The sequence below is a fragment of the Plecotus auritus genome (genome assembly GCF_963455305.1).
Source record: "Plecotus auritus genome assembly, chromosome: 14".
NCBI lineage: Eukaryota > Metazoa > Chordata > Mammalia > Chiroptera > Vespertilionidae > Plecotus > Plecotus auritus.
The window spans coordinates 13,348,804-13,373,005 of NC_137780.1; the positions used below are offsets into that span (position 1 = coordinate 13,348,804).

Genomic DNA, 24,202 nt, shown 5'->3' on the forward strand with positions numbered 1-24,202 from the left:
GGGAGGGACCACAGGAGGGCTCCGGGGCATGTCCGGCCCTCTTGCCCAGTCCCGATCGGCCAGACCCCAGCAGCAAGCTAACCTACCGGTCGGAGCATCTGCCCCCTGGTGGTCAGTCCACATCACAGCGACTGGTCGAGCAGTTGACCAAATGGTTGACCAATCGGTCAGACACTTAGCATATTACACTTTTATTATATAGGTTAAGTTTCCGCTAAATGTCACCTTCTCAGAGTGAGATGTCCCCTGACCACTCTCTAAAGTATACCTGTCCAGGTGCAGAATACTGTATAAAGAGGCTATCATGTAAAAGAGAGGGGTGAATTAAGATTAAATTGATAAAGTTGAATTGAAAAAAAATTTACTGAAAGGATAAATACATGAAGAGGGCAGCATGATTTCCTCCTTAATTAAAAACAACAGAAAAATAACATCTCAACCGTTTCCAGTATCTTGTGACATCGCTTACCTCCAGCATATTTCATTCATGCAACACTTCTATTTATAAATCTGCAGGCTGTCCTTGGCCCTCTCCAGTACACGGCCAGGATAAAGACATAAGAGGGCTGGCTTGTTAATTCTGTAAACGTCAAAAAGCCAGGAAGGGAAGCTAATCCCTTGGATGACAGAATCATGATTCAAGAAGATCTCAACAAGTTTTAATGCTGGCTACATTCAAAGATATGATTTTAAAACAGTTAAAGGTAACTAGCACTGCTTTAAAACCACCGTGAACGTGTATATACAGACTGGGAGAAATCTTAACATAAAAAAGATGCTGGTTTATGTTGACAGCATCAGTGGTTTCCAGACAAATTTTTCAAAAAACAAAGAGAAACAGTATCAAGCTGCCAACTTTTTATTGTTTATTTAAGAACACTAAGACAAAACCAAGGAATCCAAGACAAATGTCCAAAGAAACTTACCACCTAGCACTATCATTTCATAAAGAAGGGTCATTTTAGCATCAGAAAAGAAGAAATCAGAATCACCAAAAATAACAAATATCCCTTGACTCGCACAACTATGACTTGAAAAGCCACGTAACATTTTTTCTCTCACTTTCCTGTTATTCAAGAGTTAACACAATTTGAGACCGCAAACACAAGTGCACTGCTTAAGTCAAGGAAAGACATCATTTCACGGCACTATATTCAGACCATAACTGCAGAACTAAATAGGGAACCAGATCAGAGAAAGAACAGCTCTGACAAAACTGTAGTTGACAGATGAGAACGGTGAAGGAAACCACATCACATGAAGTTGCAGGGGTTGTCACATTTAACCTAGAAAAGAGAAAACCTAGCAAGGACCCGTCTAGTGAGGAAAAGCTTACTGCATCTCACTCATGAAGACAGAACTGCAACCAGTGGGAAGAAGTTACATAGTATAGACAGAGCAGATACTAACTCAACTTCAGTAAGATCTTTCCATACTTTTCAAAAGCTAAGTGAGCCATCCTCTTCCCACTTTCTCATGGAAATGTTGTTTGTGGAGAAGCTGGGTTCAATAACATCTACAGGGGTTTAGTAATAGGCATGGTGTTACTTCTAAAAGCTCCTCTAAGGCTAACATTTTATGAATCAGAAAGGAATCAATGTTGCCTTTTGAACCTACTAAAAAAGGTGAGTGGTCAGAATTTTTGCTATAGTCAAAAAAACAGGTTCAGTTATGGGTTGTACCACTTCGTAATGTGTGACACAAAACAAAATTATTCACTAACTCTGGGTCTCAAATATTCTCAACTGGAAAATAATACCTTATTTATAGTACTGCTGCATGAATTACACACACACACACACACACACACACACTGCCTAGCACTAACACTGAGTGGCCAGATTATTATGATCTCTGAACGCATAATAATCTGGCCACTCAGTGTATGCGAGATATATATATATATATTTTAGAGGCCTGGTGCATGAATTCATGCATGGGTGGGGTCCAGCCAGCCTGGCCGGGGGAGGGAACATGGGCGGTTGGCCGGCCTGCCTGCCGGTCGGACTCCTGGTTGAGGGGACAATTTGCATATTAGCCTTTTATTACATAGGATATACACTGAGTGGCCAGATTATTATGTGTTCAGAGATCATAATAATCTGGCCACTCAGTGTAGTAGGTGCTTAATACATAATAGATTATTCATTTATGTAATAAATATCATGTTCCAAAGAGTAATATTGTCTATCTTACTTATTAATGATTGTTAAACTTAAATGACTTCTCTGCTATGTCTCATTTTTCAAATCTAATGCATGCTTGGGATTCTTTTCCACTTATATATTTGTACAATCCCTATTTGCATGTTAGTACTTTTTTGAGGTTTCCTTTAAGCTCACTTGGGTGGTTTCCTTTCTATTTTTGTTTGACATAAAAGTGGGCTTTACCTTCAGTACACATTGGCTGTATCAGTTCATTTTGGCCAAAAAATTTTATAATATGCTCTTGGACAATCATTTCAACTAACTGGACTATATATCCAGTTTTATCAACCTTACCCCCAGACAGATGATTTCTTATTGTCTTGTATGGCTCACATTGGCCAACTCATGCTTAGCACTTCCCTCAAGAAATATATGAGTAAGTAAATTAAGGCCCATTGCACCAAGTGTAGTTGATTATTAGAAATCTTGGTCCTTAACAAAAGGTTATGAAATAAAGATGGTCTCAGATTTCTCCCCGTAAGAGGAAACCCATTTCTTACTGAAGCACATCAACATGTAATCATCAGTCAACATTATTTCTCCAGGGAGGACTTTTCAGATGGTATGCAATTACTCTTTTGTTACACTTACAGTATAATTTGAACTGAACGGGTATTTAAGTTGACAATTTAGTATCAAGCTGTGTGTAAGGCATTTATTAGGATAGTTTAACACCTCTAGTGTTCGCTATAGAGAAGACAAAAACATTACTCATTAACTGAAATAGCAAAAATTATTTTTCAGGAATAGCTTTTGTTGAGTAAAAAACATGTTGACAACTTTAAACATATACAGCATTCAGGATTAGATGAGTCATATCTGATTACTATCAGATGCAACAATAAAACAAGTTGTTGGTTTTCAGTGTCAAGAGGAAAGAAGAAACTGATACTTGGAACAAATAAACCAAATCACTAAGCACAGAATTTTTAAAGCACCCTGATATTTGCATGAACAGGCATAATGTACACTAATTTTCTAGTGTCATTTTCACTATTCTAATGCTCAGATAAACATGCAGATGGTTATTTATTTCCCAATAGGGTAATTTTAGAATAGCATGAAATTTACCAGTAGAATACATTTCAAGTGTGTTTTAATATCATTCCACACACCTAATTTAGTTAAAGTTTATTTTTAAGTTGAAATGTAAGAGAAACACTGAATTATTTTTAAAAGTCTATTATGTGCAAAGTAGAATTTAAGGATAAAAATTAAAAGGACAACAGAAAAGCACTTGATCCTAAAACCTACTCAATAAAAAGCATAAATTTAATTTTGGTAAAAAGTTCAACACAAAATTTTTCTCAAAAGGTAAATTTTTGCTTAAAATAATATACCTCATTAATTGATGAAAAATGAACTTCACAGGTTCTTGTTATGTGGCAATTTTATTTTTAACCGAGTTTGTAGAGTTGATCATACTACAAAATACTACTGAATAGTAGGAAATATTAAAATATGGTTACTTAGTAAGTAGCAGGGAAAAAATTTCCCAGGTTCTGTTTTTATGAAAACCCCATGTTATGGTATCTTTCCCTACATCAGTAAGTTAATTTCTAAAGCTAAAGTTCTATTTCAGTAGCATTATTTTCACATGACAAAGGATCAGATTAATACAACTGGGGTGACCATGAACTTGACTGTCACAGACCACTCAGAGGCTGGAGAGCAGCTTTCCTTACACGTCCACAGGGGATGTTACTTGCCTCTGCCTTTCATTGGAAGTTGGGGTTTGACGGACAAGTCAGTTAACTTTTCAAATTTTAGTGTCTTCCTCTGTCAGTCAAGTGCACTTAGATTCTTGGGTTTTAAAACAGCGAAATTGCGCAACAGCTACAAAGTTAGGAAGCAGGAAAAGCAGCCCTGGTGTAACTTAGAAACACCACACAGAAGGGCAGAAAAATGCAAGATGGTTTGTAACTTGCAACGTAATATTTCCTGAGCTGAATTCCTAAATCTTGGAAGCATTCCCAGGACAGATTTCATCAGTGAAGATCCAGATACTGTACCCATAATATAACTCTTCTCACATTATGCCCCCACCTGGTCCTCCCCATCCTACTTCATTCTCTTGGGCTTGTTAACCCCAGCACACGGTCGGAAGCATTGCAGGCTGAAGGATCAAGTCCTTTGAAAAGAGACCTTGGCAATCTGCTGCACCACATTTCGCTCAAAGGGGAGTGAATTTTCATAAAGAGAATAAAAAGAGGAATAAACAAATTCAGACATCGAAATGTACCAGGTCTATTTTTTATTTTTTGTTTGCTTTGATTGCTTAAAAAAGAAAAAAAAAATAGGCAAGATGTTAATCTATTCGCTTAGGAACGTAGCATGCGTTACCCAACCCACTGAAAAAACAATTCTGCTGCTTCATTTCCCAGCTACACAATAGGTCGCCGCCAGCCCTCCCCAAAGCCCGGTCTTCACCGTTAAACAGTCACTTTATATCGATCACCTTGGCAGTGCTTGCACGGGCACCGGCCCCCTGTCTTCCAGGACCTTGCATTCTTCAATTTAAGAAAGAAAAGTCGACTGCATGCCAAGAGAAACCGAGATTCGAGGACTTAGGACACAAACCCCACATCTTCCCGCCCAGGGTTAGGTCAGCTGCTAAGATTTGTCTCCCTTGGGTAATAACGTCAGGAAACCATCCCAAACCCCACATTTGAATCTTCAGGACAATGAGGCCGACAGGAAGCCACTGGGTCCTCCCCCGGGTTCACCACGGAGGCCGAGCCCGCGCGGGGTGCAATCGCCTGGCGGGGTGCGTGACACCCCGTCTTCCACGCCCTCCCACCGCGTCCAAAAGGCTCCTCGCGCGACCTCGCAAGCACCCCACAGCCCAGAACCGACCACAAAGAGGGCTCGGCACTGTAGGCGGCTCCGATCCGGGGGATCACTTCCAGCGGCCGCGCGGCCATTCCTCCCGGCTCCGCCCGCGCCCCTCGCTCGGCCACGGCGGAGGGGGAGGATGCACAAAGCCAAGCCGGAGAGCGCTGACAAGATTCAATACGGCGGCGGCGACGGGCCCGGGAGCGCCGGGGGCGCTGGGCTGGGATGCAGGGGCGCCCCGCCAACCCCCCGATCGGGTGCGTGGGGGGTGGCGGCGCCGCGCGGAGCATCCGGGAAGCGCCCCCCGTCCCCCGCCCCGCATTCCCCGCCCCGCCCCGCCGCGGGCCGAGGCCGGGGCCCGGGCTGCAAACCCGGGGAGGAGGATGTGGAGAGCCGCGGCGGCGGCATCGGCAGCGCCCAAGCCCGGCGAGTGCGCGCATCACTCACCCCTCACCGCGGAGAGAGGCACCGGTCGGGGAAGGCGGGGCGCGGCGCGTCCCGTGAGTCTCCGCACGCCGTCCTCCCCGCACCCTGTTGTCGTTGTCGCTGTCGCTGCGATCGAGCTCCCGGCCTCTCGGCTCCGCTGGGCAATAACGTTATTCCACACACGCCCCACACATAGCGGTAACGGCAGGAGCGGCGGCCAGTGCGCAGGCGCCTGGGGAAGGGCGAGGAGCCCGGCCCTATCCCCGCTCCGGCTCAGACCCGGCGATCTCTTACTGCGCAGGCGCCAAGAACAGACAATGAAAGGGGTTGTGCAGAGGGTCTCCCGCAGGCTTTCCCAGGTCCTACTGCGCAAGCGTGCCTCCAAGACCCACTGGAACAATGAGGAGGACCCCAGCATTAGCGGGCGCCGCAACTAACAGGGACTACAGTTCCCAGCGGGCAGTGCGCCAACTCCAAGTGGAGGTCGGGTTGCTGGGCATGCTTGGATTTGTAGTGTGAGCCGCCTTTCACAATCTCTTTGGAAGATTTTTAGAGCTGCTTTCTCTTGAGAATGTATTTGGCCGTTTTTGACAAATGTCGTGAAGAGTGTAGAGCTTATTTGCGTCTTTGAGAAGTTTCAAGGATCGATGCTTTCTAGCACATGCAGAAGGGTCAAGGCCTGCAATGAGCCCTTGCTGTCAGTAGGGTGGTCCAAAAGCAGAATGGGATGAAGACAGGACTAAGCCAGGAAAAGGGAGGAGCCTCCGAACAGTCCCTTGGCAACCGGATTTGGCAACTGAACCGTTGCAGCCTCTGCTCGGGGCGCGGTGCCCTCTGGGAATTGTAGTGTCGTAGGACGGGCTCTCGGGAAAGTCGAGGCTGCAAGCCCGCAGTCTATGAACCACAAGTCCCGTCATCCACCAGGAGGGCCAGTGGGTGGGAAGGCTGAGACCCTCTGAGTGGGGTTCCAGGCTCCCCGTTGACAGCCGCAGCAGGAAGCAGGCGGGTCCTGCCAGGGCGCCGAGGCCTCCTGTCCTCGGAGGGGAGATCACTGGACACTGTCCACCTCACTCCCATCTCCGGACCCCGAGTCTGCGCATGGAGAAGTCCCCAGAGAACTCTACCCTGGAGGAGGCTCTGGGGCAATACCAGCGGAGTCTCCGGGGTGAGTTGCCCGGAATCCTGCGCCGTACCCTCTGGGGACCCGGGCCTGGTGGGCGGGAGCTGGCCAGGTGCCTTGCCCAACACCCCAATGGGCCCCGCTCCAGCCCGGACGCGGAGGAAGAAGATGGGTGTTGCTGTGATTTTTGAGGAAGGGAGAAAGTTTGCTTTTACTGTTAACCAATGGTGTTTCCCTTGATTCCCTTGGTCACCTGTCCAGCTCTCTGATCTTGCCTTAGGCACCTTTGTTATCCAGCGCCAGCAGAAATGCTTGCATGGCTCTAGGCCACGTTTGCCCGCTTCCCACACTTGGCTCTTTAATCCAATAAGTTCCTAATGCGCACTTTGTACACATTCAAATTGCAGTGTAGTGGACTGAATGGGATTTATTGGACCAGGACAAACACACAACACTAATAATTATTTTAATCACAGCAGCTTTATTTAGTGGTCTAGGCTATTTACATACAGTAAATCATTTAAAACTTCAAACAAAGTTATGAATATTCCTATTTTACACATGGGGAGATCGAGCTGTAAAGACATTAAGTTTGGTCAAAGCCCACACAGAGACAGAGCCAGGTATTAAATTCAGGCAGGCTTGTTTGAAAAGCCTGTTTTTCTCTATTGATCATGTCATAATTACTATGACTGAAACCTTATTTAGTTAATTCAGATTTTCTTAGTATAGTACCCTCTGAGTGAGTAGCTATAGAAGTCCATACTTGTAGATAGCTCTTTCATCTTGGACATCATATATAACAACTAGAAACTTTGGTTCTGTTATTTTACAGTTATGATGTTGTATACAGGGTTATTGTGAGGAGCAAATTAAATAATCCGTGTAAAGCAGTCATTTTCACTTTCCTTTTCTTACTGTTTCTCATCAGTAAGAAATACATTTTATATGGGATTATACATGTGTGTGTATATATGTGTGTGTATATATACACATATATACAGTATGTATATACTAGAGGCCTGGTGCATGAAAATTGTGCACTCGGCGGGGAGGGGGGTCCCTCAGCCCAGCTTGCGCTCTCTTGCAATCCAGGAGCCCTCGAGGGATGTCCGACTGACGGCTAAGGCGGGAAGCAGGCCTAAGCCATCAGTTGGACATCCTTAGTACTGCCGCAGAGACGGGAGAGGCTTCTGCCTGCCATGAACCTGGCTTCTGGTTGAGCGCACTGACCACCAGGGGCCAGATCCTGCGTTGAGCATCTGTCCCCTGGTGGTCAGTGCGCGTCATAGCGACTGGTCGTTCTGCCATTCGGTCAATTCGCGTATTAGCCTTTAATTATATAGGATATGTATATATACTAAATGAAAAGTTTCATTGAAGAATATTCTACTGGCCCGGCTGGTGTGTCTCAGTGGTTGATCATCGACCTATGAACCAAGAGGTCACAGGTTCGATTCCCGGTCAGGGCACATGCCTGGGTTGTGGCTCTATCCCCAGTGGGGGGCGTCCAGGAGGCAACCGATCCATGGTTCTTTCTCATCATGGATGTTTCTATCTCTCCCTCTCCCTTCCTCTCTGAAATCAATAAAAAAATAAAAATTTAAAAAAAGCATATTCTACTGGAGTAATACATTCTATTTTTATTGTGTTTGTGTGTTGCGTTTTCTTAACCCTCTAGGTCATGACCAATAGTTTAAAAAATTATTTAATGCATATAGAACACTGACTCATTTATTTATTTTATTTTGTTAATCCTCACCCAAGGATATTTTTCCATTGATTTTTAAAGAGTGTGAAAGGGAAGGGGAGAGACGCAGAGAGAAACATTGATGTGAGAAAGACACATCAGTTGGTTGCCTCCTGCACCCAGCCCACAGGGCAGATTGAACCTGCCACTGAGGTACGTGCGCATGCCCGGAATTGGACCTGGGGCCCTTCAGTCCATGGGCTGACACTCTACCCACTGAGCCAAACCGGCCAGGGCCTTTTATTAATTGAGTGCCTACTATGTGTTAGGCATACTAGGTGCTGGGGTTGCAATAAGTAACTAGACAAAGTCCCTGTCCTGTTGGAGCCCCTGGATTAGTGGGGGAGAAAGACAATAAACAAATGAAATAATTACAGATTACTCTGGTAGAAAATAAGGGTAAAGACCAGTGCTTGGAAGCACTCATTAAATGTTAGCTACTATTTATACTTGGTACTTGCAGCAAAGGGAGGGTTTTTCAAGGAGATTAGAAAGTTTATTTTCAAGTGACACTAAACTTTGTAAGAGTTATTATCGTTCCCATCGTCAGCAGCCTTAGAAACTGTCAGCATTCTCAGTAGCCACACTGCAAGAGTAAAAGAATTGGTCTTAATGAAGGTATTCACCCTACTCACGTTTCAATAACGGTTAGATACAGAAATAATCATTTCTAACTTTTAAAAAAAATTAATTTCAGACAATAAGGGAGAGGGAGAGAGAGATAGAAACATCAGCGATGAAAACCACCAATCGGCTGCCTCCTGCATGCTCCCAACTAGGGTCCAAGCCCTCAACCCGTGCCCGGGTACTTGCCCCCGCCAGGAATCAACTGTGACCTCCCAGTTCATAGGTCGATGCTCAACCATTGAGCTATGCCAGCCAGGCTAAATTTTTATTTGAAAGCAAGAAAAATGCACTGCATAATGATAATATGAGTGATTTTGTTTAATTTTTGAGGTTGGCAAAAACATTTTGTATTATAAATGACTCCTAAAATTTCTCCTTCTTCGATCTTATTTTGAATTTTTATGTAAGCATCAGAGGCCATTTAATATTAGGCACTTTGATGCAGTGGTTAAATTCAAACTAATGTTATAGTACTATTTTTAATACTCATGAAGAGTTTTCATTCAAATTAAATTTAATACATTTTAAAATAAATTTGAAATTTAGTGTGCTAACAGTATAAAATAGAACATTTGTAATCAAGAGCAGACATAAAGCAAAGAAAAAAGTTAACTTTAAAAAAACATACACTTTAGTCCTGGCTGGTTTGGCTCAGTGGATAGAGTGTCGGCCTGGGGACTGAAGGGCCCTGGGTTCGATTCCGATCAAGGACATATGGCTGCAGGGGTGGGGCTCAGTCCCCACTGGGGCGGGAGGGCGTGCAGGAGGCAGCCGATCAATGATTCTCATCACTGATGTTTCTATCTCTCTCTCCCTCTCCCTTCCTCTCTGTAATCAATAAAAAATATTTTTTTAAAAAAGCACAACAACAACAAAAACACTTTAGCCCAGCTGGCGTGGCTCAGTGGTTGAGCACCCACCTATGAACCAGGAGGTCACGGTTTGATTCCAAGTCAGGGCACATGCGTGGGTTTCGGGCTCGATCCCCAGTGTGGGGTGTGCAGGAGGCAGCCGATCAGTGATTCTCTCTCAACATTGATGTTTCTGTCTCTCTCTCCCTTTCCCTTCCTCTCTGAAATCAACAAAAGTATTAAAAGAAAATCCAAACTAAAAAATTAGTGATAATTTTAACAATGAATCAAGAAGTGGCACCTGATTTTTCATGGGTTTTCAGGACTTACTTTGTTACTTATTTAGTAGCATTTTTATGTTTATGTAGCTTATATAACAACTCTTGGAAAGAAACAAAACTAATTTTGACATAAAGCATAGTTAGAAGTTCCTCACTTCATACCTATAAATTATCTCTTTTAAATAGTATTTTCCTTAAAGTCAAAATGTGTGTTTCTGAATAGAGTATGGTGGCATTATTTTCTATGGGGAACTTCATGATTATGAGTGTTTCTGCCTAATAACTGGAAAAGTATATTACCATTATTCAATCAGATCAAATGCAAGTTCAAGTTCTTTTGTATTGTTTTGTGTTGGTTTCGTAGGTTTGGTTTTGTCTGTCTGCTGTCACTTCCCCAAAATGTTTGCCTGGTTCAGGAGCAGGGGAAAAGCTAATCAGCATTCTTGGTCCTTTCTCGCAAGTTATTGCTCTGGTTTCTAAATAACTGTACATGCAATCATTACTAACAGCTCTTCATTTATAGTCAGCCAGGAAGCAGCCACATAAAAATGCAAAATGTTTTCACAATTTTGCGTGCCAGTCCCTCACTTTTTTCCTCGTTTATTTGCTTTAAATATAATTTGGGGCCCAGCCAGTTGCTCAGTGGTTGCTCATCGACCTAATCATTTTATATGCTGACTCCCCCTATTTCAACATTTTGGTGTTTCAGGCTCTAGATTGAATCTGTGGAAGGGTGTGATGTAGTCAGAGGAAGAGAATGTGTGACTAGGAGCCGGGTCACTAACTCTTACTGTTGCTTGGCTGACAAACATCTGTTAACTTGGGCAAGTTATAAACTGTTCTTAGATTCTTGTTCTTTATCTACAAAATAAAGTTGGGCCTCGCTGGGAATTACTGCCTTTAGGAGTCAAACACACACAGATGTGGGAAGCTGCCAGTGGAAGACATGAGGGAGTGGTGAGGCTTGTGGCAGAACCGGGCGGTTTATACTTTTTCTAAAAACAATCCATTTCTCTCTTGCTTCCTTCCTCCTTCTTCCCTTCCTTCCCTTCCTTTTTCTTCTCCCTTCCTCCCACACTGTTCCTTCCAATCAGAACACACATGAGCGCCCAGCCAGCGTGACTCAGTGGTTGAGGTCACGGTTCGATTCCCGGTCAGGGCACTGCAGGAAATTGCAGAGGTTTAATGACATTCCTTGCGGCTCGATCCCCAGTGGGGGACGTGCAGGAGGCAGCCAATCTATGATTCTGTCTCTTCATTGATGTTTCTCTCTCTCCCTCTCCCTTCCTCTCTGAAATCGATAAAGATTATCTTTAAAAACAAAACAAAACACGCTGGGAGTTGGTTCCCACTCCGGGCATCACTCTCAGACCCCGGATCTCCAATGTTCCTTCCATCAACACTGGGTGGGAGCGTCTGACTGATAATGGTTATGTTTCTCTCTAGTTAAGATAACAGTGAGGAGTGGAACCAGCTCATAGAAAGCGGAAGGTTGAAAATGGAAATAAAATATATAATTTGGGGGTGATTCTTTTTTTTTTTTTTTATAATTGATCTGATTTGAGAAAACTGAAGATCATGTCAGTGTCCTGTGTTTTACTTGTATAGATTAGCACATCTCTCCAGAGTCCACAGTGTGCTTCCCTCCCAGGGCGGGCTCACATCTGCAGGAGGCCCGTGTGAACCGTACTAGCCAATAATTTGGCCACAGGATCAGTCCACAGTGATATCATCTGGACCTTTGGCAAACTTACAAAAATATGTGTGTAGCTTGGGCGGAAGTTCTTCTTTTTCTCAGTTTTACTCCTCAAACTTGTATTTCTTCTTTCACTTCTTCTTCCCCCCTCCTACCCTTCCTCCTCCTCCAACCCCTCCTCTTTTCTTCTTTCCTTTTCTTCTTGACTGTTTTTTGAGTATTTTTATATTCTGCGCACACACACACATTCTCCACAGCTAATGTTTGCTTGTTTGTTTGTCTTACTATCAGCCTCATTGAGACCAAGACAGGCAGCAATATAATAGCCTCTGGAGCATTCATTATGACATGACAAAATTATGTTGGTAATTCAGCGCAGACTGAAACATCTCTGTTTTCTGAAAATTAAAAAAAACAGAATGGTTGGCTGTTAAATAAGGATTAGTCATGCAAATAAAACTTGTAAGCATCTGAGGTCCTTTTTTGCTGATGAAATTTAAATGACATATTAATTTTTTTGCTTTATATACTCACAAGACTTTTCTTAGTAATTTTAACTTTTATGGCCATTTCTTTTACCAGAATAAGAAAAAGACAGTAAAATTCCTGTTTTCTTTCCCTCCTACTGAGGACGTAAAATAGGCGAAGACAGGACTTAGCATCCAAAAAAGTAATTAGAAATTCCTAGCATCATCTAGAATCAAACATGGCTCAGTGTTATGAAGTTGTAAGGACATCTGTACATGTTCTTGGACGGAAAGAAGAGATTGAGTCGTTTTCAAGCTATTGAGATACTGAGAATAATTATAGTCCATCTTGGGATGTTTACAAGACATGCTCTCAGCACTTTGCTAAGGTTTTTAACCTTTCCACTAGTGATACTCCTTTCAGGGTCCAAAGGTGGAGAAAGAAGCCCTAGCCTTTTTAGCTCAGTGGATAGAGCATTGGCCTGCGGGCTGAAGGTTCCCCAGTTCGATTCCCGGTCAAGAGTACGTACTTGTGCACGTGTGGGAGGCAACCAATTGATGTGTCTCTCTCACATCGATGTTTCTCTCTCTCTCTGTTTCTCCCCCTCTCTCCTACACTCTCCAAAAATCAATGGAAAAATACCCTCAGGTGAGGAGTAACAACAAAACAAAAACACAAACAAACAGAAAGGAAGAGAAAGTAGCTTGACATGCACTTGTGCATGCACCCAAGCACCTTTATGACTGATTGTGACTGTGCTTCATCCAAGCCCGCTGGGATACTAAAGGAATGACCCCCTGAGGCAGCTCTGAAAAATGGCCTTGGGGTAGAACAAGTGTCTCATGTGTGAGGCCTTGAAATGAAATGAAGCTTAATCTGAATCCCAAGTTCTCGATGACAGTGGGTAGAGACATGACACCTGTCTGGACATCTGGACCAGAAGTGCCCCAACACCACTGCTGTGCCAGACTAGCTCGTGTCCTGCCCCCTTTCCACCAAGAGGCGGCTGCTGTTACAGTGTAGTAACGAGGTGGGTTTCATGGACGTCTCTCCTCAAGACTGAACACCAGCTGTCTTATTTGATTGCTCTGAATCAATAGAGCTCGCCCTAGCCGGTTTGGCTTAGTGGATAGAGCATCAACTTGCGGATCAGAGGGTCTCGGGTTTGATTCCAGTCAATGGCTCCTCCCCAGCCCAGGCCCTGGTTTTGGGCGCGTGCAGGAGGCAGCCAATCTATGTGTTCCTCTCACATCGATATTTCTCTGACTTTCTCTCTTCCACTCTCTCTAAAAATCAATGGGAATATATCCTCGGATGAGGATAAAAAAATAAAATAAAATAAAATAAAATAAAATAAAATAAAATAAAGAAATAAACCAGTAGATCTCAACTGGGGCAATGGTTCTGCCCAGAGGACATTGGGTAACGTCTCAAGACATTTTTGTTTGTCAAACCTGGGAGGGGGAATGCTACCAGCATCTAGTGGGGAAGGGCCAAGGATGCTGCTAAACATGTACAATGCAGCCCCTTACAACAAGAATCATCAGGCCCACTGTCAATAGCACTGAGGTTGAGAAATCATGATCCTGAAGGAAGGCTTTGCTCAGAGCCCTTGCTCAGCCCGAATCGTACTTGAGAGTCATTACAATTAAGGATACAGATTGTATTGACTGGTGATTGTGCCCGTGTTCTGCCAGGCTGGCTAGGATTACTTCTTTATCAATGGAAAGTGACAGGTGCATAAGTCCTCCCAGTCGGTGCCAAAAGAATGCCAGGTGTAGCCCTCATACTGCATCTAGCCAATCTCCTTGATTTGCCAACATCCATGCATCATTCATGATCTCCCAGACACTGCTTTCTTAGGAGGTTTGCATTCTTGCTCGGATTATCTTTCCCTCCCGGCGCCAGCCACTTGAGCACATTTGTCGGCTATTAAGAGTCTTATGGTAGTATTTTCTTTGGGATTTTTTTAAACTTTCTCTATACTGCTTTTGATGTCTCTCTCTATTGTCATGGCCATTTGCAAAGCCGGCTTTGTCTGGTTTTGGATTAGGCTGTTGTATCTTGGTTGTAGTACCTGTCAGTCCCTTAGTAAGCGGTGACAACAATCTCCTGAAGCAGGCTGAGGCCCGGTCAGGGTGGACAGACACATGTATCTCTTATCTCGCCCTGGTCTCAGTTTCCTGCCTGCCTGCCTGAGTCTGAGCTTGTTCTGAGAACTGGGATGCGTCTTGGGTCTCCGCCTGGGGCGGTCTGGTTGATTGCATGTTTTCTCAGGGACAGCTGGGCGCTTCCCAGGGTGTGGCTCCCTGTCCCTGTCACCAGGCTAATTCCCCTTCACATCCCCGGTACAGATGGACAATGTAGAGATTAATAATTCACAGTATGTGTATAAGGGGTGATCCTCGCTAGACTGGGACACACTTGCCTTTTGTTCAAAAACATCTTGATGAAGGGACATCCAATGGTGAGTCAGGAGTAAGAAGTAGGGAAACTGAATAAAAAAAAAAATGAATAAGACAGACTTCAATTGTCAGCAATCAGCAGCTGACTATAACCCGCTTGGTCCTGATGTTTTGGATAGTGGATAAGCGAAATATTATTTACTTACACTTGTGTTCATATGATTTTTGTAGGACCCAGAAGTCCTATTGGTGTTTGTATTCATAACTGAGTTGACATTCAGCCTGTGTGTGGTCCCGGGGAGGAGAAATCAGGATGCTCTGTGAAATACCCTCTCTGTCCCCTCAGGAGAGAAGAGGAAATGCGTGTCCTTTCTCGCTCTCTGGGTTGGAGCAGATGAAGCTGTGCCCATTAGCAGTGGGACAGGGAACAACTGGCACCTCCTGTACAATCTAGTTTCCTTGTGTGTACGCAGGAGGTACCGCATCCGGGGCGGCGGGGGGGAGGGTAGTGTTCCGAACAGGATTTATGGGGCCTTCAGTTGCAATGGCTCCAGTTGAAGAGCAATGGGTTTCCTCTGTCTCGAATCATTGGAGCATTATTATTCCTCAGGTTTAACTCTGTTTGTCCAAGTGTATAACACGTTTTGAAATAGAGTATTGAAATAACTTAAAAATATCACGTACCCTTAGCAATATCTCACTCAGTACTTCACATAATACTATTTTCATGGTGCAATTTAACACATCATCTTTGAATGTTAGACATTCTAAAAGATTAAACAAGACATTGGAGACATTAGAGGAGGGATCAATGGGCCATCAAACTCTGCCATCGTTGTAAACTGATGAAAGAACTCTGCCTCTAGGGACTGTCAACTATGCAATTTTTTTCACATTTCCTTTATTTTCCCTAATAGAGCGTATTAGCTTTTAGTCAGATTAGGTATAAATAAGTAATTATCCTTTGTCTTGGAGGTGAAGTTATTCGATACCTCCCGGAGCACACTTTTAATGTTAGTCAAACCCCCTGTTTCCATTCTAATGGAGGCAGTGGAGATAAGTGCTTATTCATAGACCTAAGTGCATAAATCTAAAGCTCTGTGCACTAAATTGCTTATCATGTGACACTTTGATTTCCCTTTTCCATTAACAAGTGTCTTTAGAGCATATGCAGTATTGGAAAACCATTGCTGCTTCTCATTTTGCTAAAGTCAGGAATGCATCTCCTCTGGACTTTTCTTAAACTCCCGATGAGTAACCGGAGGCCAGGCTGGCTTAGTAATCATCACCAAATTCCTGTTAGAGAAAGGTCTGTGTGGAAACAGGGTTGGTGTGGAGAGAAATGTAGTGATAAATTCACCAGGTCTGTTGTGTAGATGAGTAATAGCATTTCATCAGATTAGTGTTGAACCTTGACCTAAAGACCTGTCCTCTTTAGTTTAATCCACGTAAAAAATGAGTTTCTCTAAGCGAAGAACCGATATTAGATATTTTGTAATATAGGGTGTGTTTCAGGGTGTATTTTCTTCAGTTAAGTTATGGTTATTTTTTCTTTCCCATAATTTGAAGTTGATGAGCTTGGAGAAAATGGAATCTGTTTCCCAAGGTCCTGGAGAATATATGTTTATAAATATTTTTCCAGCGATAGTGAAAACGTAGGTGTTTTGTGGCTTTCTTAGGGTTCCCATATAGGAAGCAAGGAAGAGGAGCTTTTTCTCACGAGGACGCAAGAAGAAATAGGTCTACGATGTCAAAGGAGGGCCTGGAACAGAAGATGGCAACCTCATTGCCGTCATTGTTGTGAGTTGCTCTTACTGAGGGAAAGCACCGTCTCCTCTGAAGAACTTAAGAATTGTTTAAATGGAATCCATTTGGAATAGATAATAGGTGTGCATGAACCTGAGTGGGAATTCATCTTTTCCTCACATAATTATATATATATATATATATATATATATATATATATATTATATATATATACACACACATATATATATATATAAAATTAATTAATGAGTTAAAAATAATTTTCAAATACAGATGTCAAAATTTGAAAATGGTGACTGAAATCTGGCCCCCACCTCTAATGTACAAAGAACATGTTTTGTTATATTTACAGTTTTCTGGGTTGAAACCAGCGAATTTAATCATGAGATTAGCAGAAATTTAAACCTGAAATCAATGAAATTACCAATCGGTTGCTTGGTTCTCCAGTTGATATTCATGTAAAAATACCCACTACAGTAGAGTAGAACTATTAGTCGTATATCACTGCTGTCATTAGTATAGTCCTGCTATTAATGTAAGACTTGGATCCTTTGCTGAAAGTGTTTTGGGCTAGTATTTCCTGATAATTATTTCCGTTATCTATTGCTATATAACAAACCACCCCAAACTTGGAGGCTGAAAGCAGCAACCCTAGAGGGGCCACTGGGCTGTTAGCAGGTCTGGGCTTCCCTCTTCCTCGTGTGGTCTCGGGGCCTCTTCACAGTGTCCCCAGCAGGGCAGCCAGACTTCCTACTCCCGGCTTAGGGCTCCCAAAAGCAACCATTCTAAGAGGGAGGAAGCAGAACCTCCCAGCACTTTAAAGCGGAGGCCTGGTCTGGCCTGGGGTAACTTCCACCACATTGTATTAGTTGATGCCTTACAGACCTGCTCAGTTTCAGCGTGGGAGAGGAGAAGGGTGTGAGGCTGGGGCCTTGGGAACATTTTTAGAGATGAACTATAGTAATCTGCCTTAAAACACTTTGTTTTAAACCGTATGTTAAGTATGTGCTGGTGAGTGTAAGCTTCATTCTAGCGTTGGCCAGTTGCACTAACCAGGAATTGCTACATGAGCTGTCCTCAGCCAGCAGTACACATGAAGGACTGGTCTGCAGGGGCTGCCACTAAAAGCATCTAGTTATTCAAATCTTGATTGGAAACTAGGCCAGGCAGCTGGCTGTCTCGTGCCGGGGGAGGGACGTCGGCCCACAGGGACAAGGAGGCTTCCGTGGGCAGGGGCTTGGTGTGGGGGAGTCCCTCTTGTGGGTTCTGCCAACCCAGCCCCGTGTCTCCAGGTGGATTAAGGGAGTCTTTGGCTCTCTGCCTCCTTGGTTAGTGGGTCAGGGAGGAGCTCTGCCATTCAGTCCTCCTGCTGGTAGTACTATATGTAGTATCAACCACTGAGGTGTCAGTGACCTTAGCGATGAAGTCTAATCTTCAACTCATGAACTTAACCTTCCCTCGCTTCCTCCAGCACATTCCTCAGCAAGCCAGAAACAGAACTCGGCCTTTTCCCGTAAGGTTTCCGAAGGATTGCTTCTCCCTTACAAACTGCCCTGTGGAGTGTGGATGCATGTGTCCGCCCAGACTTCTCCAGCCTCACTCTTGCCGTGTTGTTGCAGAACGTGCGAACAGAAGCCTTCACCAGCTAAGTTGCATCCTGAGAGAAGGCAATGCCGCTGTTAGAGACGATGCACTAGATCCTTCTTTTAGCGCCGAAGGAGGAAATGAGGACACTGGGACTGCCTGGCACGAGCTACAGCACAGCCATGCCGGTGAGTTGAACGCAGCCCTAACCCGGGTAACCCACAGTGAATTCTTTAAACTCCGTACGGTAACAACTCCAAGCTCTCTCCCCTCTACTGCTGGGATTTTATCCCCGGACCACAAATCAGCTAATACAATTCCTTGCTTACTTTTTTTCCTTTGACTTCCCAATGCCTATATAGGCCAGAGTCCAAAATTCTTAGTATATTATAGCAACGTTTCCATAGATGGCTCCAAGCGACCTTCCCAACCTCATTTTTCTCGCCTCCTTCCAACCTCCATCTTGCAAGGCGTGCTCTAGTCAGACCAAGCTACTGGCCAGCCTCCTGTACTTCTGCATGTGCGTGCCTTCTCCTGGAATTTGTCTCACCCTTTTCTGCTGAGCGATCTCCTGTTCATCCTTTACAGTGTTATCTCCTCGGTGAAAACAGGCACCATTAGGTGCTTCCTCTTTTTGTAACACTATCTATGGTTCTAGGTCTACGTACAAACTTATACTGTTTTATATCTATCAGTGTATCACTCTTGCCCAGTGGATTCTTAGCTCCTAAATGGGTGAGATTTTCTCACCTTTTCTTTGCATCCTCTGTTCTTGATGCATAATGTGTGTTTAAACCAGCCTTGGGCAAACTACGGCCCGTGGGCTGGATCTGGCTGTTCTATCCGGTTCTCTTGCTCTCCCCTCCGCTCCTTTACTTTGAATTTATATTAGTTCACACAAACACTCCATCCATGCTTTTGTTCTGGCCCTCCGGTCCAGTTTAAGAACCCGTTGTGGCCCTCGAGTCAAAAAGTTTGCCCACCCCTGGTTTAAACAATATTTGTTAGATGGATGGAAGAATGGATGGGTGATGATAAACCATGGATCTCCAGTCAGGTTAATAAACACATTCATTGCTTCTGCCCTGTAGTTAATCAACTCATAGCCTTGTTGTACCAACAAGCAGCTGAGGAAAGGGAGGTATCTCCATCAAGAAGACGAAAAATGTCCCCTTTGGTAAGTATCAACATTTGCAACCCAACAAAAGCATTATTTTTCTAACTATGTTTTTCCTGTGCAGTGTCATTTTAGTGGCAAATGTGGTAGACCAGTTCTGAGCAGGGCGTTCTGATAGCGTAAATAATGTGTAAGAAGAAATTATTTCCCTCTGATGATTTTAGCTACGGAAGAGAGACTTCTGTGGCAGAGGGAATCCTGGTTTGTAAATTTATTCTTCATTGAAAAACCTGAGTGAGGAAATAGTTTAGAGAATTCACTTTGCAACTATTAGCAAATATAAAAAAGGAACAGTATGCGGAAAATATTAGCCATTTCTTTTTTAGAAGATTATATCTGTACTAGAAGCTCAATGCACGAAGATTCATGCCAGAATGGCCCTTCCTTTCCCTGGCTGCCAGCACCACCTTCGCTCTGGCCGGAGCCGCCTTTCCGCCTTCCTCCACTGCTCAGAGGCCCAGAGCGGCCAGGGGTGGGGCAGAATGCTCAGCTGCCCATGTATGCAAAATAACCCACCATCTTTGTTGGGTTAATTTGCATACACACTCCTGATTGGTTGGTAGGCGTCGTAAAGGTACAGTCAATGTTACTCTTTTATTAGGTAGATTTGATCATTTTTATTTTTATTTTATTTTTTTTTTTAAATATATTTTATTGATTTTTTACAGAGAGGAAAGGGAGATGATAGATAGCTAGAAACATCGATGAGAGAGATACATCGATCAGCTGCCTCCTGCACACCCCCCACTGGGGATGTGCCCGCAACCAAGGTACATGCCCTTGACCGGAATCGAACCCGGGACCCTTCAGTCCGCAGGCCGACGCTCTATCCACTGAGCCAAACCGGCTGAAATAGTAACAACAGACTTTTACTCATGACACACACTTGGCATCAAATACCTGTCTAAACAGTTCCTCCTTTAGGGAGTGGTACTGCAGCCTTAGCTGCCACTCCTATTCCATGGAGGTTTCTTAAAGGGAGTTGTCCCTTTCTTTCAAAACTAGAGGCCCAGTACATTAAATTTATACATGGGTAAGGTCCCTAGGCCTGGCTGGCGATCAGGGCTAATTGGGGCCTTCCTTCCTGCTGCTGGCTGGGGCCTCCCTTCCCCAGCTGCCAACTGCTGGCCTGGGCCTTCCTTCATTCCACACCGCCCCCTGGTGGTCAGCACACATCATAGTGAGTGATTGAACGCCTGGTCTCCCGGTCGAACTCCTGAGGTGACAATTTGCATATTAGGCTTTTATATATATAGATGGCTCAAACAGACAGTCCACCCAGGCTAACTATACTGCCTGGCATTTTTCCATTTGCCATGTGATTTTTATAACCACCGTCACTTTCCATCTTTAAAAAATGTTCATATCCCTGAATCTTATCTATTTGTGGAATTTTTAGGATAGAGAAATAAATATTTAGTAGCTGCATGTGATTCAGTCTGTGTTTATATGACGTCAGTGCTAAATTGAGAATGGAGATGGTATTCATTGATTTTTTGATAAAGACAAACATGCTTAATTTGTGTGTGTTTTTTTCCTTAGAGGTCATCAGAATATGAGGAAACCAATATGCCTACTATTCATAATCTTGTCCCTATCATCAATGATCAGTCCCAATACATTCATCATTTAGAGGCAGAAGTCAAGTTTTGCAAGGTAAGTTTCTCATTAAAAACATAAACCTGCCTAAATTAAAGTTTATATTAATAATGCCTTGTGTGAAAATTTGCTATTATTTTCATGTTTATAGCAATTATATTGACATGTTTATTGCAATTATATTGACAATCGCCATGCTTATATATGATTGGAAAGACTAATGTGTATGAAGCTTGGGAATGATACCCTTGACCATGCCATTTCTTTTTTTAAAAATATTTTTATTGATTTTTAGAGAGAGAGGAAGGGATAAGGAGAGGGAGAGAAACATCGATGTGAAGAGTAAAATATAATTGGCTGCTTCCCCCACACCCTCAACTCTGGATCTTGCCCTGATTGGGAATCGAACTGGCAACCAACTGAGCCACCCTGGCCAGGGCAACCAGGCCATTTCTGATTGCTTAAGTTTCTAGTAGTTCATAACTCAACCGTGTCTAACATTTTGATAATATGATCTCGTGTTTCAGACTTTTTCTATCCACTCCAATTACTTTAGCCCAGCTGATTGAAGAGGCTTTGGAACAGTAATCCCAGTCATTCCCCCACACTTGTCAGCCTGTAGAAGCTGGGGTGCAGCAGGCAGGGACTTAAGCTACTGGACTAAACCTGCTCCATTGTCAGTATAAAGGTTCTTACCTTGACTTTGAATGGTGGGAATGGCTCATGGGGACACTAGTAACAATGACCAAGAAACCACATGTGTCACTATGGCTTGAAATAATAGACAGTTATATATTGCTTGACTATATGGAGTTTAATAATGCCATTGGAGCATTTCTGACTTCCCAAAGTATGTTAAGGTTTTAGTTTTTCTTTCTTTCATTTTTCAATATCAATGCATCAGGTCATGTGATATTTTTATAGTAGTTACCGATAACTTTTTGTATCACATCTTGACCCATTTAGTGTTGTCATTGTTTTGGATTTTAGAGTATTAGTGGTGTAATAGTGATATCTCATTGTTTTAATTTCAATTATTCTCTGATGACATGTAATATAGAACTTTTTTCATATGTTTATTTTCCATTTATATATCTTCTTTGATGAGGTATCTGTAGAGGGGTTTTGCTTATTTTTTAATGGAGTTCATTTTCTAATTGTTGAATTTTAAGAGTTCCTTTTTATTTGGGATGCCAGTCATTTATCAGACATGCCTTTTGCAATTCTTTTCTACCAGAGTGTGGCTTGTCTTTTGATTCTCTTAACAAGGGCCTTCCACAGAGCAGAAGTTTTTAATTTTAATGAAGTCCAGCTTATCAATTTTCTCCTTTCGTGGATTATGCTTTTGCTATTATCTCTAAAAATCATTGCCAAATCCAAGGTCACCAATATTTTCTCGATTCTTCTTCTCAGTGTTTTCTAATTTTGTGTTTTACATTTAGACCAATGTTCTCTTTAAGTTAGTTTTTGTGTAAGATTTGTGGGTTTTTTGTGTTTTTTTTTTTTGCATGTGGATATCTAGTTGTTCCAGAAACATTTGTTCAAAGACCATCTCCATTGAATTGCCTTTACTCCCTTGTCATAGATGAGTTGACTATATTGTGTGTCTATTTGGGGGATGACTAGTCTGTTCTATTGATTTATTTCTCTATTCTTTTGCAAGTGCCATGCTGTCTTGATTTTTGTAGCTTTAGAGAAAGTCTTGAAGTCAGGTAGTGTTAGTCCTCCGACTTCATTCTTCTCCTTCAGTATTGTGTTGGCTATTCTGGGTTGTTGTTGTTTTGTGTGTGTTTTTTTCCTCTCTATATAAACTTTAAAACCAGTTTGCCAATATCAACAAAATAACTTGCTGTGATTTTGATTGGGATTGTTATCTGGAGATAAAGTTAGGAAGAAGTTTCTGAAGAACTTCTTTTAATATTTCTTGTAAGGGAGGTCAACTGCAATATTTCTCAATTTTTATTTGTCTCTGATTTTCTACAGTTTGATATGCTATGCCTGCGTGTAGACTTCTTGGTATTTTCCTGCTTGGTGTTCTCTGAGTTTCCTGGATCTGTGATTTGGGGCCTATTACTTATTTTGGAAAATTCTTGATCATTGTTGCTTTAAATATTTCTTCTCCTTGGTCTCTTCTCTTTCTGTAATTCCCATTACATATATGTTACACCTTTTGTAATTATCCCACAATTCCTGGGTAATCTGTTCTTTTTCATTCTTTGTGTCTCTTTGCATTCCATTTTGAGAAGTTTCTATTGACAATTCTTCAAGCTCATTAATTCTTTCCTTGGATGTGTCCTGTCTATTAATGAGCCCATCAAGGCCATCTTCATTTCTATTGTCATACTTTTTATTTCTAGCATTTACTTTTGATTCTGTCTTAGATATTTAATTTCTCTGCTTACATTACCCTTATGTTCTTATATGTAGTCCACTTTTCCCACCAGACTCTTTAGCATATTAATGATAATTATTTGGAGCTCCTAATCTCATCATTCCAACACCTCTGCCATATCCAAATTTGGTTCTGTGCTGGCTTAGTCTCTTTAAACTGTGTTTTAAGTCTTTTAGTGCACCTTGTGATTTTTCATTGAATGTTACGATGCACTGGGTAAAAGTGTTAACGTAAAAAGCATTCAGACCTGTAAAGAATTTTGTGTTCATTTGAGCCAAACTGTTGACATATGCCGGGAAGCAAAACCTCAGTGAATTGAGATAATGCTCCCGAGAATGAGGAGTTCATACCTTGTTTTTATAAATTTAAAAGGAAAATACGTAAGTGGGTTACATGAAATTCATTGGTGATAGATTAAGGAGGTGGGATAAAGCAAAGCGGGGAAACCTCTGGGATCGGATAAAAAGTGAAATGATGGACATGTGCTTCTTCTACACAGATGGATACAGGATAGTTAACACAATCAACAGTTGACAATTAACTTGATAACAATAACATTGAGGGGATGTCCTGGTGCCATTGGTTGTGTCCTGAGGGGTCCGGAAAAAGAAAAAGGAAGTTACAAGTTACCCAGACATTTCACTGATATGTTATCTTAGTGGCAAAATGAGCTCAGTAAAGATCTAAGTTGATCTTTGTCAGGGAAAATACTGGCCTAGGACATGACTACCCACCATCGCCTGTTTGTAGTTGAATATTTAATTTTCAGACCATCTTTTGTGGTCATTTTAGGGCTTTGAGTTTGCACAAGGGCCATGCAGGCTTTCCCTGAGCTTGTCAGGTTAGCATGTGGCCCCTTTCGTCCACAAGAGGAACGGAGGGAAGCAGACTGTCAGTGTGAGCTTTTATGTGCAGCTGGCTGGGAGTTGGGCTGTGTGTGCTGTTGGCTGTTGCTGTAGGTGGCAGAGGCCAACATTGCCTCCAGTCTCTTGGTTTTTGTCTCCTTGGTGTCTTGGG

At 42.8% G+C, this 24,202-nt stretch overlaps 2 protein-coding genes across 26 annotated transcripts in view; one reads left to right on the forward strand and one right to left on the reverse strand.

Moving 5' to 3' along the window:
• Positions 1-5,771, reverse strand: part of CEP170 (centrosomal protein 170) — a 108,956-nt gene extending 103,185 nt beyond the window's left edge. For all 13 annotated transcript variants that reach the window (XM_080650922.1, XM_080650920.1, XM_080650923.1 and 10 more), the window contains exon 1: positions 5,490-5,771. The gene's annotated coding sequence lies outside the window, so the exon portion shown is untranslated. The remainder of the gene's footprint in view (positions 1-5,489) is intronic.
• Positions 5,772-6,383: 612 nt separating this feature from the next.
• SDCCAG8 (SHH signaling and ciliogenesis regulator SDCCAG8) overlaps positions 6,384-24,202 on the forward strand; it is a 199,657-nt gene continuing 181,838 nt past the window's right edge. For 7 of the 13 annotated variants that reach the window (XR_013959603.1, XR_013959604.1, XM_080651003.1 and 4 more), the window contains exons 1-4: positions 6,422-6,633; positions 18,053-18,205; positions 19,109-19,194; positions 20,737-20,850. Coding sequence is in view for 10 of the 13 variants with exons in the window: in XM_080651003.1 (XP_080507129.1) it covers positions 6,567-6,633; positions 18,053-18,205; positions 19,109-19,194; positions 20,737-20,850 (420 nt within the window). In the remaining 3 variants the exon portion in view is untranslated. Of the gene's footprint in view, positions 6,634-18,052; positions 18,206-19,108; positions 19,195-20,736; positions 20,851-24,202 lie in introns of all 13 variants that reach the window. The other 6 variants (XM_080650996.1, XR_013959602.1, XM_080650998.1 and 3 more) reach the window with 6 other exon arrangements.